Source organism: Indicator indicator, chromosome 10 (genome assembly GCF_027791375.1).
Source record: "Indicator indicator isolate 239-I01 chromosome 10, UM_Iind_1.1, whole genome shotgun sequence".
NCBI lineage: Eukaryota > Metazoa > Chordata > Aves > Piciformes > Indicatoridae > Indicator > Indicator indicator.
This window is the reverse complement of record NC_072019.1, coordinates 28,463,494-28,477,679: the sequence shown is the minus strand read 5'-3', so window position 1 is coordinate 28,477,679 and position 14,186 is coordinate 28,463,494. Positions and strand designations below refer to the sequence as shown.

Here is a 14,186-nt window from a genome sequence, read left to right as displayed (position 1 = left end):
TCACAGGATATCAGAGGTTGGAAGGGACCTCAAGACATCAGGTCCAACCCCCCTGCCAAAGCAGGATCACCTGGGATAGTCTGCACAGGAACGCATCCAGGTGGGCTTTGAAAGTCTCTAGAGAAGGACACTCCACAACCCCCCTGGGGAGCCTGTTCAAGGTCCTGTACATGGGGTGGGTGAACCCCTGGTATCAATCCAGCCTGGGGATGATAGGCTGGAGGAAGGGTGCTGTGGGTGAAAAGCTGGACATGCACCAGCACTGTGTGCTGCCAGCCCAGAGCCAACTGTGCCGAGCTGATCCCCAAGAGCAGGTGGAGAGAGGGGATGCTGCCCCTCTGCTCTATTCTGACATCCTGCCTGCGGTGCTGGAACCACCTCTGGAGTCCTCAGCAGAGAAATGGACCTGTTGGAACAGTGCCAGCAGAAGCCATGGCAATGATAGGAAGGCTGGAAGGTCTCTGCGTTAAGGATAGGCTGAGAGTTGTGGGTGTTCAACCTGGAGAAAAGAAGGATGTAGAGAAACCAAGGCCCTGGCATTAACATGTTTCTTGACAGATGTGTTGGTCTGCTCTGCAGAAAGCAAATAAAGCCAAGTCACACATCGCCTGAGGAACCCCGATTTCAGGTCCACAGCTCTACGTCTCCTTAAGAAACAATTTTCCTCTCCCAGCAACACAACGGCAGAACCACGCCCCCACCTCCTCTCCACTCCCTGCTCTTTTCCCCTGAGGCTCCCACCCGCCGCCGCGTTTATTGACGTCATGCATCACGTGCCGGCCGCTCGCCCAATCCGCTTTCACGGGCTGCTCGCGCAGCGATTTAAACAGCGGAGCTGGGGCGGCGGCCGTTGTACTGCGCGGGGCGGAGCTGGCGGGAGGTGTCCCTCAGTTCCCTCCCCGCCTCCCCTCCCCCGCTGGGCTTGCGCTCAGGGAGATGGAGGGGCGGCCGGCAGCCCCCGGGCCCTACCGAGCCACCAAGCTGGTGAGGATGGCGGGCTGGGGCTGCCCGGCGGCGGGGGGTGGGTTTTGGGTGGTCTTCGGCTGGGTTTGTGGGGTGGGAGGAGGAACAGCTGATTCTCCTGCCGTGTCTGGGCCTTCTCGTTATCCTGGGCCTCTGCCTCAGGGTAAAACATAAATTAATCATAACCGGCATGTGCCCCGCTTGTGGCTGTGGGGCTTCCAAAGTGGCCACGATTGCTGCTGTCTGAGCTCAACGGGTGGGAGTGGGGAAGTGTGAGAGAAGAGGGTTCTGGAGCATCTCTGAGGAGCAAAGGCTGAGAGAAGAGCGGCCTGAGAGGGGATCTGACCGATGCTCATCAGTACCTAAAGTTCTTGACCCCTGTCTCTTTCCAGTAGTGCTGGTAACAGGACAAGGGGCAAGGGCACAAACTGGAACCTAAGAAGTTCCACCTGCACAGGAGGAGAAAATTCTGGTCAGGCAAAGTGAAGTACCCTGGAAGCCCTCCCAGGAAGATCTAGTGGTGGTGGCATTGCCTTGCTCTTAGAAAAGTGATCAGCATCTTACTAGGAGCAGCCTGCTAGTTAGTGTGTCATGTAATTGTGTTAAAGTAAATAGGAAAGGAATCCTAGAGTACTTTTGGTTGGAAAAGCCTTCTGAGATCCATTGAGTCCAGACATCAACCCAACACCACCATGACCACTAAACCATGTCCTAAAGTGCCATGTCCATGTGTTTTTTTAACACCTCTAAGCATGGTCAATTCACCACCTCCTTGGGTAGCCTGTTCCAATGCCTGACCACTCTTGCAGGAAAGAATTTTTTCCTGCCATCCAATGTAAGAAAATCCTTTAAAACTGATGTTTCTGTACTCTTGACAGCTGTTTTCATTTCATGGTTGAGAGCTGCACCAAACTTGAAGGCCTTGATTTGGCATTGCCTTCAGGAAACTGAGTTGGTAAAAATGCTGGGTGTGGGCAAGGAGGGTCAACAGAGCTTGTGATTGTGAAGCTCTAATCTCATTTTCAGTTACAGAGGAATGAGATGAAAACGGCAAACAGAGAGAGGTGATTCATTCTGCTCTGGTGAGCAGGACCTGGAGTCCTGAGTCCAGGTCTGTGGCCCTCAGCATAAGAAGAACCTAGACCTGGTGGAGCAGGTCCAGAAGAGGCCACAAAGATGATCCTAGGGCTGGAGCACCTCCACTGTAGGGACAGAGAGCTGAGGCTGTTCAACTTGGAGAAGAGAAGGCTGCAGGGAGAGCTTAGAGCAGCCTTCTAGCACCTGAAGTGGACCTACAGGAAGGCTGGAGGGGCACTGTTTAGAAGGGCCTGTGGTGATAGGACAAGGGGCAATGGTTTGAAACTGGAACAGGGGAAATTTAGGTTGGACATCAGGAGGAAGCTCTTTACAATGAGAGTGGTGAAAAATTGGAACAGGTTTCCCAAAAATGTGGTGGAGACATTCGAGTTCAAACTTGATGGGACCCTGATCTAGTTAGAGAGGTCTCTGCTGACTGCAGATAAGGAGTTGGCTTAAGGAGTTGATAAGCTCATTAATAGAACATTGTTTTAATTGTTGCTTTCAGTGATCAACTTCAGGCCTTCATATGAAGTTCTTTGCTGTTTTGTTTCTCTTGCAGTGGAATGAAATTACAAAATACTTCCGAGCAGGGATGCCCTTGAGGAAACACAGGCAACACTTCAAGAAGCATGGAAGCTGTTTTACTGCCTCAGAAGCTGTGGACTGGCTCCATGAAGTACTAAGGAACAACAGTAACTTTGGTCCTGAAGTGACCAGGCAGCAGACTGTTCAGTTACTAAGAAAGTTTCTCAAGAATCATGTTATTGAAGATATAAAAGGGAGATGGGGAGCTGAAAATTTAGAAGACAATGGTGCACTTTACAGGTACTGAAATGATGATGAGTTAACAGAGCTCTGCAGGTTGAGGGTTTTATCTTAAAATCTTAGACTCTCAAAAATATCCTACTTTGGATTGAGCCATTATGCCCAAACTTAATTATTGGCACCGTTTTACTCCACTCACCCTTTGACTTCACTCTGAGTTGCAGCTTAGACCACACATCCTGTGTGCTGAGTGCTCCTTGCTGCTTTTCTCCAGCCAAGTTTTTCACTGCCATGTGTGCTTTGGAGGGGAGCCAAGGAGAATTCGTTGTAGCAGCTTCATGCTGTGCCACAACCACTCCTGAGTTTACTTCTCTTGGATGTTGCACAGGAGATCTAAAAGAGAAAGGAGTCTTTGCTAAGTTCTTTAAAGATATTAACGGCCCTTACTTCTCAAATTCTCAGTGGTGTATATACATCTTGACTGTCTTCAACTAGACTTTGGAATCAAGAAAAGTAGCCCAAAGTTAATTTGTAGTATGATAAACAGTGTTCTACAGAGAAAATCCCATCAGTTTTCTTCTTGCTTTCCTGAAACTCTTCAGAATCTTCTGAAATTACAGTGATATGGAATCTGAGGGTATGGTTTTGGCTAAGTGATTTTTATTTTTAATCTATTCTACATATGCTTAACATGGGATGGCTTTAAGCTCGAGGAGGACAGATTTCAACTGGAGATTAGGAGTTCTTTCCAGTGAGGGTGGTGAGACACTGGAACAGGTTGCCCAGGGGGGTTGTGGATGCCCCCTCCCTTGGAGGTGTTCAAGGCCAGGTTGGACGAGGCCTTGAGCAACCTGGGCTAGTGGAAGGTGTCCCTGCCCATGGCAGGGAGGTTGGAAAGAGATGATCTTTAAGGTCCTTTCCAACTCAAACCAGTCTATGAACATCACTCCTATTCATTACAGATTTCCTTCCACATCTCCAGTCAAACCTCTACCAAGCTCGTGTCCACCAAAAGAGGACTTGGAAAACTTCTCTGGAGACAAGGAAAGACTTCTGAAGCTGCCACATTTATCCAGGAGAACTTTCAAAAAATGGGAGTTACTGCAGTCTCTGGTAAGGACTTCAGTTTCTTGCAGAATTTCATTTCCAGAGACCTGGCCAAAATCTGGGGGCATTCTACGTCTATATGATGGGGGGCAAGGGGCCATGCTCTTCTCTGTGGTGCCCAGCCAAAGGACAAGGGGCAATAGGCACAAACTGGAACCCAGGAGGTTCCATCTGAACAGGAGGAGAAAATTCTTTGGTTCTCAAGTCCTGGAGCAGGCTGCCCAGAGAGACTGGAGTCTCCTTGTCTGAAGAGCTTCCAAATCCAGCTGGCCCTTGTGACCCTGGGCAAGCTGCTGTGGGTGTCCCTGCTTTAGCAGGGGACTTGGACTGGATGATCACCAGAGGTCCCTTCCAATCCCACCATTCTGTAATTCTGGGATATGTTTTTGTTGAGACTTAATATTGCTCTGGCCAGCCTGCTGTAGTGTGAGGTGTCCCTGCCCATGGCAGGGGGGTTGGAACTGGATGATCCTTGTGGTCCCTTCCAACCCTGACTGATTCTAGGATTCTAATAGCCATTAGGACAAGTGAAAGGCACAAATCAGTTAACATTGGTTTGTAGTTGGGTTTGGTTTCATTTCAGTGCTCAGACTGTTAAGGTTACTCCCTGGGTCATGGTTTGGAATTTAATATTCTACAGAAAGATTTTTACTTCTGAGAATAATTATTACTTTATTTTTAATTATCTTAAGCAATTTATTCATCTTCTGGTCTCAACAACTCATTTCCAGGAAAATAAAGGAAAACCAGACCCAGGTATAACGGAGGAAAAGAAAGCAGACAAGCTACATAGGAATGCAATAAGCCAGGAATACATAGAAGAAACTTGGAGAAATGTCATTCTAATACAGTAAGTAAAACATTGTCACAAGCATCTTCTGGGATATGCTTGGGGTATCCTCTTTCTTCACTGAGATTTGCTGTTTGTCCCAGCAATGTGCCCTCGTGGCCAAGAAGGCCAATGGTCTGCTGGGGTGCATTCAGAATAGTGTGGCCAGTAGGTTGAGGGAGGTTTTTCTCCCACCCTGCTCTGCCCAGCTGAGGCCTCATCTGGAGTACTGGGTCCAGTTTTGAGAGGGACAGGGTAGAAGGTATGGCAAAGGGCTACAAAGATGCTGAGGGGACTGGAACATCTCTGTGATGAGGAAAGGCTGAGAGAATTAGGGCTTCTTAGTCTGGAGAAGAACAGACTGAGAAGGGGGAAACTCATCAATGCTGATCAGTACTTCAGAGGTGGGTGTCAGGAGGATGAGACCAGGCTTTTTTCAGTGGTGCCCAGTGACAGGGCAAGGGCGCAATGGGCACAAACTGGAACATAAGTTCCATCTAAACATAAGGAGGAATTTCTCTTAAGGGTGAGGGAGCACTGGAACAGGCTGTCCAGAGAGGTAATGGAGTCCTCATCTCTGGAGACATTCAAAACCCTCCTGGACATGTTCCTGTGTGGCCTTCTTTAGGTGAACCTGCCTTGGACTTGATGATTTCCAGAGGTCCCTTCCAACCCCTGCCATTCCTTGAAAGTGTCCTCACATTGTCCTTCTGGAATTGAGAGTTTCTCAAGCAGCAAACAACCTTCTCCAGTAACTGGTGTTGGGATAGATATGGAAAGAGCTTGTTTTAATTCACAACTAGGAAACCTTCTAGACAACATCTTTCTCTTTGCAGTTTACAAACCATTTTAGGTCTCCCATCTTTGGAAGAAGTTTTGCAGCCAACACAGATCATTCCTGAGTATGTTATATACAACATGACCAACACAAGCAAGCATGGTGTTGTCATTTTGCAGAACAAAGCAGGTAAGATAATTTTTATCTGGTTCTCATTAAAGACTCAGTGTAGTGCAATTACCACAAGCAATAAATAATATCTAAAGTAATATATTTTGTGTTCTGTTACGCTTTTCCCCCCTGTACTAGAGTACAATTCATTCTATTTGTCTCCAGGGTGTTGTCACTGTTGGATTCACTTTTAAATTACATATATGTAGAAATATTTTAGTTTTAAACTTGAGCTTTTCTTTTATCTCAGTCATTAAGTCATTAAGGTCCTGGATAAATTCTGTGCTTATTCTATTGTAGAAGACCTCCCTCACTGGGTGTTATCAGCTATGAAGTGCCTCGCCTACTGTAAGTCACCCCACAGCTTTTGAAGTTCCAGAAAAGCAATTTTGAGTTGAAAATTAAATATATTTGCACGTTAAGACCAACTGTGATGCTTCAATTAGGAAATTCAAATCATCTAAGTGCCTTGAGAAGCACTGAAGGCAAAAGAGATCAAATTATTGCACTGAAATGTAAGCTACAAGAATTAACACGTGCTAAAAGTGTTGTATTTCAGGTAATCAAGATACTAGTCCCTTAGCAGTCTTAATTATCCTGATTTTGGGCTGCATCTTCTGCTTCTGCCTCATTTTTAGCAATGTGAACAGATTAAAGGGGGGGCTTCTCTTTTGAGCAGGGCTTGTTGTGACAGGACAAGGGGTGATGGTTTGAACTAAAAAGGAGATGCAGACTGGAGAGAAGGGAGAAATGTTTTGACACTGCGGGTGGGAAAACCCTGGTTTTGGTTGCCCAGAGAGGTGGTAGATGCCCCATCCCTGGAACCATTTCAGGTTGTTTTTTTGGGGACCTCTGAGCAACCTGCTGTAGTTGCAGCTGTCCCTGCTGACTGCAGAGGGGTGGGACTGGGTGACCTTGAAAGGTCCCTTCCAACCCAAAGCAGTCCATGATGCTGTGATTCTATGAAACATGCAGGAGAACTGAGGCTTGTAAGCTTTCAGTAGAAGCATGCTCTCCAAGGCCATGGAAAAAGCTAAGCAGAGTCAGGCAGGGAGAAAGCTTGAATGGTTGGGCAAACCTCTGCAGTTCAGGAATAGAGGGACTTCTTCCTGTTTCTGGCTGTAAGCTGGACTGGAACAGTTCCTATACTTCATGTTAAACAGGGGAGGCCAATTCAAAGAAAACCAGATTTTTTGTTTTGCTTAGAAGAAATCAAAACAAAATATGGCAAAGGACTTGAGATAAAAGCCTGCTGCTGCAGTCAGCCTTATAGTGACTGAATATGAGAACAGAAGGAAGAGTTCCGCTCCAGAGCACAGGTCTTGTGAGGAGCAGCTGAGGGAACTGGGGTTGAGGCTGAGGGGAACCTGGCTCTGTACAACTCCCTGAAAGGAGGTTGGAGCCAGGTGGAGATTGGTCTCTTCTCCCAAAGGGCAAGTGGTAGGACAACAGGAAGTGGCTTCAAGTTGCCCTGGGAGAGGTTTAGGTTGGACATGTGAAACAATTTCTTTGCCTTGAGGGTTGGCAAGGCCTGGCACAGGCTGCCTAGGGCAGTGGTAAGAGTCTCCATCCCTGGAGGGGTTTTAAGCTGTGTAGATGTGATGCTGAGGGCCATGGCTTAGTGGTGACCTGGCAGTGCTGGGTTAAGGATTGAACTCAATGACCTTAAAGATCTCTCTCAACTAAAACAATTATGTGATTCATTTGTTCTTCCATCCTGCACTTGCTTGCTGACGTGGTGGTTGTGAAAAACATTCTAACAAGAACAACCTTATGCTGATTTAAACCAACCCCCCCAAAAACCTACCAAACAAAAAAAAAACCAAACCTAACTTTTTAAGTAATGGAATTGAGAGTAAATTTTCTTTCTTCACTTTTTTTTTAGGGCCTAGAAACAATGACATGAACCAACCAACTTACAGTGGGTTTGAAGGAGATGTCTTCAGGACAGTTGCTGATTACTTTCTGAGTCTCCCTGAACCATTGCTGACTTTTGAGTACTATGAACTTTTTGTGAACATTTTAGGTATGTGCCAATCAGTGCAGCACTGATAGCAACTGAGGAGCAAATCTGTCATTGAAAACCAAGCTTGACCCCCTAAACTGTGTGACAGCTCAAGAAGGAAGCTTCTTCCTCTTCAGGAGGAAGCATCACTGCCCTCGTTCTCTGTTAGGATATTAATTGAAGCACAGTTCTGTCTCACCATTGCTCTGAGCTCTATGATATGCAATAACCATAACCTAAAAATATGCTTGTTCTTCTCTGTTCCTCACTGCTGCAGTGTGTAACTCACTTGATTCTTGCATGGTGGTTGCAATCACCTTGTTTTTGGACTCAGCTGCAATTTTTTTCTGAGGTTTTACTAACAGTCAGCTGTAAATTAATGTCTTACCCGTTCCTTTTCCCTCATTTGGCAGCTTTCTTTCTGAACTTGTCCAGTTTCATACCACTTGCATCTTAACTTCTATTTCATTTTCTGATAGTTATGTGTGGCTACATCACAATTCCAGATAGATGCAGTGGAAAACATTCTGTCCAAGATGAGAAATGTGACTCTCAACCTTCAAAAATTCTTCAGTTGAACTCTTTCAAATCAACTGAGTGTCTTCTTCTCAGCCTGCTTCATAAAGAGTCTGACAAAAGAAAGAAAGAATGCAAAGCTTTCAGGAAGTCCTCTTCAGGAGAGTTAAGTGTTCAAAAACAATGTGCCAAGGATCTGCAGCAGCACCAGGTGAGGTGTACACCAGGTGGTGTTGAGAATCGCATAGGAGGAAGCTGTCAGAATCTTTCAGGGTTCAGGAATGAACAAGATCCACCTCAACCATTTAGGACAAGATGTTACTCTTTGGAAGGAATCGGAGATCCTACTTCAAGTGTACATAATAAAGGAGAATCTTATTCCCTCAGGCAAAGGGATGGAAAACAATCACTACTACATGAGCAGAACACTAATTGTGGCCTGCAGCCTGGTTTTGATAACACAGCTCAATACCAGCCTCTTGGAATCAGGAGAGCATCTGCCTCAACTCTGCAGGATAAAGAGCTGTTGGATGAACATCACAGATCAAAACAAATAGGCAGATCTCTGAGTTTGCTTGGCAAGAGGAACTCCAAAAGCTGCTCTAGCATTAACATGCCAGTTGCTGAAATCACAGTAAAACCAACACCTCACCTCTGTGGGCAAGAAAAAACAAATCCCTCTGATGTGGCTACTTCAGTGGACATCAGGACTGAGGTTTCTGCTGTAACCATCAAAAGGAGATTCTTCAAAAGTACCACAGAACTCTCAGAACACTCTTTCCCTCACTCCTCTTGTATGTTGAGTGGCACACAAAGTAAGGTGGCTTATCTAAAGCATGTTGACTAACTCATCTCTGCTTCCTTACTCTTTGACACTTGCTAGGGGTTTTGTTGTGCAGATAACACAGCCTGTGAGGCTTGATTAAAAAAGCCTGCTTGCTAAATTGCACAGTTTGGAGGTGGCCCTCTGTAAATCTGATAACAAATAGTAGCAGTGTAGTATCTTTAGACTCTTAAAGATGATCTGTCTTTCATTCACCTTCCTCTTCAGGTAAGTGATAAGTAATTCTGACCTAGAAGCTAAGAGTGAGGTAAGGGGGTTGGAACTAGATGATCTTTAAGGCTACTTCCAACCCAAACCATTCGTAACCTATGAATTGGCACAGAGCCTGCCTTTGTGGAGGAGATTTTCTGGTCTCTGAAAGATACTACTTGGGAATAACATGAGTGTCATTTCTTTGGGTGCTGGGTTGGACTCGGTGATCATGGAATCATAGTATCATGGACTGGTTTGGGTTGAGAAGGGACCCTTAAAGATTCATCCAGTCCAATCCCTGCTGTAGTCAGCAGGGACATCTGCAACTAGAGCAAGTTGCTCAGAGCCCCAAACAACCTGGAATGGTTTCAGGGATGGAAATTTCCAGAGGAGTCTTCCAACCCCTACCGTTCCATGATTCTTAATTGTCTTGTGGTTTTAATTGTGCCACCAGTAGAACAGTGAAGGAAGCTGAATATGGCCACACACAAAGAGGGAGATGTGTTACTTACCATGTTACAGCTGATTTCTGTAGATTATCCTATAGATGGGGCCTACAAGAAAGCCAGGGAGGGACTTTTTAGAAGGCCTTGTTGTGATAGGATGATGGGAAGTGGATTGAAGCTGGAAGAGGAGAGATTTAGACTGGAGATTAGGAATAAATTCTTTACAGTGAGGGTGGGGAGACAGTGGAATGGGTTGTACAGGGAGGTTGTGGATGGTCCTTCCCTGGAGGTGTTCAAGGCCAGGTTGGATGAGGCCTTGGGCAACCTGCTCTAGTGGAAGGTGTCCCTGCCCATGGTGGGGGGGCTGGGCTCGATCTTTAAGGCTCCTTCCAAATGAAACCATTCTTACACTGAGGTAAAATACACTGAAAAGCTCAGCTCAAACCTGACTACCAGCTCTTTCCAATCGCAGATCTCCTGCAGCCTCATTTAGAAAGGATCGCTGTGGAAGCCCTGCAGATCTGCTGTCTGCTGCTGCCACCACCGAAGCGCAGGAGGCTGCAGCTCCTGCTGCGCATGATGGCGCGGATCAGCGGCAACGTGGAGATGCCCCGGCTGCACGCTGCCATGGGCACGCGCTCGCTGGTGAGCCGCCCGCCACCCCGGGCCCGCTGTGCTGCAGCAGCACAGCCCAGCCGACCCCCAGCGCCGCTGGGCGCGTCAGGCTCCTCCCTCGGCGCGCTTCAGTGGGGAGCCGGCAGATAAAGCATGGCTGGCAGGTCAGGGCCCCTCTGCTCCATGCTGCTGAGACCCCACCTACAGTGCTGGGGCCAGCTCGGGAGTCCTCAGCACAGCAGGCACCTGTTGGAGTGGGGCTAGAGGACGCAATAGTAATGATGGGAGGGTTGGAAGCCCTCTGCTATGAGGCCAGGCTGAGGGAGTTGGGGTTGTTCAGCCTGGAGAAGAGAAGGCTCCAGGGAGACCTGGTGGCTTTTCAGTGCTAAAAGGGAGTTATTCTTGCCCAGGTGCAGAATCCTACACTTGACTTTCATCAGGTTTCACTCTGCCCAACTCTCCAGCCTGTCCATGTCTCACTGGATGGCAACACAGCCTCATGGAGTGTCACCACTCCTCCCAGTTTGGTCTCATCCAGTTAATATTAATTCACTGTGCCACTGTGACTGGAGGAAAAAAAGACAAATCCTTCATCTTCACCTTCTAACAATCTTCTAAACACTTGCAGATGATCCAGACATTCTCTCGCTGTGTGCTGTGCTGTGCAGAAGAAGTTGACCTGGATGAGCTGCTTTCTACACGACTGGTTTCATTTCTGATGGACCATCAACAGGAAATATTTCAAGTCCCAACTTACCTGCAGGTCGCAGTGCGAGATCACATCGAATACATGAAGGTGGCTCAGGTTGGTACTGCTGGGATTGCAACTTCTGATGTCACTCTGTAGATTTGGATGTTTGTTAGGTACTTCCTAGCTGATAAAATCATAGAATTGTTTTGGTTGGGGAAGACCACTAAGATCCAGGCCAACCATTAACCCAATACCACCATGGCCATCAAACCATGTCTCCCAGTGCCATGTCCACACATTTCTTGAATACCTCCAAGGATGATGACTCCATCACCTCCCTGGGCAGCCTGTTCCAGTGCCTGATCAATATCTAATCATTAGACCTTCTTCAACTCTTCTTTCAGAGCAAATGTCCAGAGGAAGAAATTTGTGCCATATTGCCAACCTATTCATACTGCAAACAAATAACTCCTGAGGAGTTTGAAGAACAGAAGGTTTCTACCTCACAAGCTGCGGTGGCAGAGCTCTTGGAGAACATTCTCAAAGATAAAAACCTCTCTGTGAAAGACAAAAAGAAAAAGTTAAAGCAGGTAGGAAATGTGGTGGGTATCTCATATACCTCTAAAAATGCCTTTGTGGACCGTGGTCATCCAACTCTAGTGCAGAGCAGGAGCAAAGTGTGCAGAGAAGTGCTTCTGTAGAATCATTAAGGTTGGGGAAAGACCTCCAAGATCACCAAGGCCAACTGATAACCCAGCACTGCCAGGTTATTGCTAAACCATCTCCCACAGTACCACATGTCCACAGCCTTGAAATCCCTCCAGGGATGGAGACTCTACTGCCCTGGGCAGCCTGGGCCAAGTCTTGACAACCCTCAAGGGGAAGAAATTGTTCCTCAGGTCCAACCTAAACCTCCACTGGGGCAACTTGAGGCCACTTCCTTTTGTCCTGTCACTTCTTCCTTGGGAGAAGAGACCACCCCCCACCTGGCTCCAACCTCCTTTGAGGAAGTTGTAGATAGCCAGAAGGTCTCCCCTCAGCTTCCTTTTCTCCAGGCTGAACAACCTCAGTCCCTTCAGCTGCTCCATACCAGACCTCCAGACTTCACCAGTTTCATTGCCCTTCTCTGAACCTGCTCCATCACCTCAATGTCCTTGCAGTGAGGAGCCCAAAACTGAACTCAGGATTTGAGATGTGGTCTCACCATTGTCCACTACAGGGGAACAGTCCAAGTCCAGTCCTGGTGACCACAAAAAACTGTTGAAAGTGTTTTGCTTGGGATTTTAAAGATGGTGGATGCCTCCTCCCTGGAGGTGTTCAAGGCCAGGTTGGATAAGGCCTTGTGCAACCTGTTTTAGTGGGAGGTGTCCCTGCATGGCAGGGGAGTTGGAATGAAATGATCTTTAAGGTCTCTTCCAACCCAAACCATTCTATGATTTGGGCTGTTTGGCAGTAGTGGTGTTCAAACAGTGGTTTGGCAGCAGTCTCAAATGGTTCAGAGGTCCTGCTCTGTGAAGTAAAACCTGACAGGACCATAATGTGGTTTCTGGTGGAGCGCTGGCTGTAGAAGTTACCATGTAAATTCCGTGGGTGAGCTTCATACCAACAGGTGGCCAAAGAAGTGAGCTTTTGGAAGTTCTCCCTGTTCACAGTTGAAACACTTGGCTGTGGACTCAGCTTTGTGTTTTGTAACCTGTCTTGCTCAAGGGTCTTGGGCACTTTGGTGGCCTGCTAACATCTTGCCTAATACTGAAGCTCAACTCTGTCAGGATTTAGTGCTGGAGAGGTTTTCCTGGTTTGGAAAAGCCTTTGGCAGGTGTCTGAGCACTTCAACATTGTTATGCTTGTCCTAGAATCTCGTAAGCAAGTCTTGTGACCCTGCAAAAGCAGCTTTGCAGAGCAAGGCATGTTGCTTTGGTTCCCCTCCTCCAGCTCCTACCACACTGATTTCTCACGTGTTGTGGAAACTTGCTGGGCTTAGTAAAGTGAAGGTTGAACCAAAGTCCAGAAGCAGCTCTAGAGCTGCATGGTAGCAAAGTTCATTCTTAAAGTCCACAGAGCTGCATGATGTTGCTCTTTGTGCTGGCACAGCTGGTGGGTGATAACTCAAAGCTTCTTGGTGTGATGATCTACCTTTGATGCTTTGAATTGGGACAAGTCAAATATGTGACACCTCCTAGAGGATTGGGTCCAACTTCAGTCAATAGCAAAAAAAAAATCCCAAATGGTGTCATTGGTAATGGTGTGAACCTCATGAGGTCCTCTCTACAACTCCCTGAGTGGAATTTGGAGTGAGGTGGGTGTTGGCTCTTCTCCCTAGGAACAAGTGAGCCCAGAGAGATGGTAGATGCCCCATTCCTCCAACCTCCTTTCAGGGAGTTGTAGGGAGCCAGAAGGTCTCCCCTCAGCCTCCTTTTCTTCAGGCTGAACAACCCCAGTTCCCTCAGCTGCTCCTCCCCAGCCCTGTTCTCCAGCCCCTTCTCTAGACCCACTCCAGCCCTTCAATGTCTTTCTTGGGGCCCAAAATTGAGCTCAGGATTCAAGGTGCAGCCTCCCTGGTGCCCAGTACAGGGGGGCAATCACTTTCCTGGTCCTGCTGGCCACCCCATTGCTGAGCCAAGCCAGGATCCATTCTTAACAAGCAGTCAATGCTCCAGCTGGGCCCAGCCAGAGCTTTTGGTGGAGTCTGATACTTTTTTTGCTTTTCTCTTTCCAGTTCCAGAAGGAATACCCCCTCATCTACCAGAAGAGGTTTCCTACCACTGAAAATGAAGCCATGCTGTTGGAGAACAAACCCACCATCAAGCCTCCCATGCTTAGCCTGAGGAAACCAAGATTTCGTAGCCTCAGATATTAACTTCACCACATTTCAGCTGCTTAGCTCTTTGTTGGAGGAACAAATCAGTTACCAAAGTGCACTCCCAACAAATTTGCTGGTGGGTTCAGGAGGAGAAGGAAGAAATGTTTACATGGGCATTGTGTCAAGGTGCCAAACTCCCTTTTTATTATATTTTTTGTGTTGCAGAGAACTTTTGGACTAAAAGAGAAATATTTCTCAGTTTACAAATTATTCCAATATATGCTACTCAGTAAAAGTGAATTTAAACACAAAGCTATTATTAACCAAAAATATATCTTGTTTTTATGTGGAAAACTAATAATATGGATATTATTGGATGTGTTT

At 47.0% G+C, this 14,186-nt stretch overlaps 1 protein-coding gene across 1 annotated transcript; it reads left to right on the top strand.

The window, feature by feature from the left end:
• The first annotated feature begins 936 nt into the window (after positions 1–936).
• DEPDC1 (DEP domain containing 1) lies at positions 937–13,859 on the top strand. Its single transcript, XM_054384029.1, has 11 exons — positions 937–984; positions 2,603–2,868; positions 3,771–3,921; positions 4,647–4,765; positions 5,581–5,711; positions 5,994–6,041; positions 7,579–7,719; positions 10,169–10,341; positions 10,940–11,116; positions 11,407–11,592; positions 13,719–13,859. The coding sequence occupies exons 1-11, from the start codon at positions 937–939 to the stop codon at positions 13,857–13,859; spliced, it is 1,581 nt and encodes a 526-aa protein (XP_054240004.1).
• The last annotated feature ends 327 nt before the right edge of the window (positions 13,860–14,186 follow it).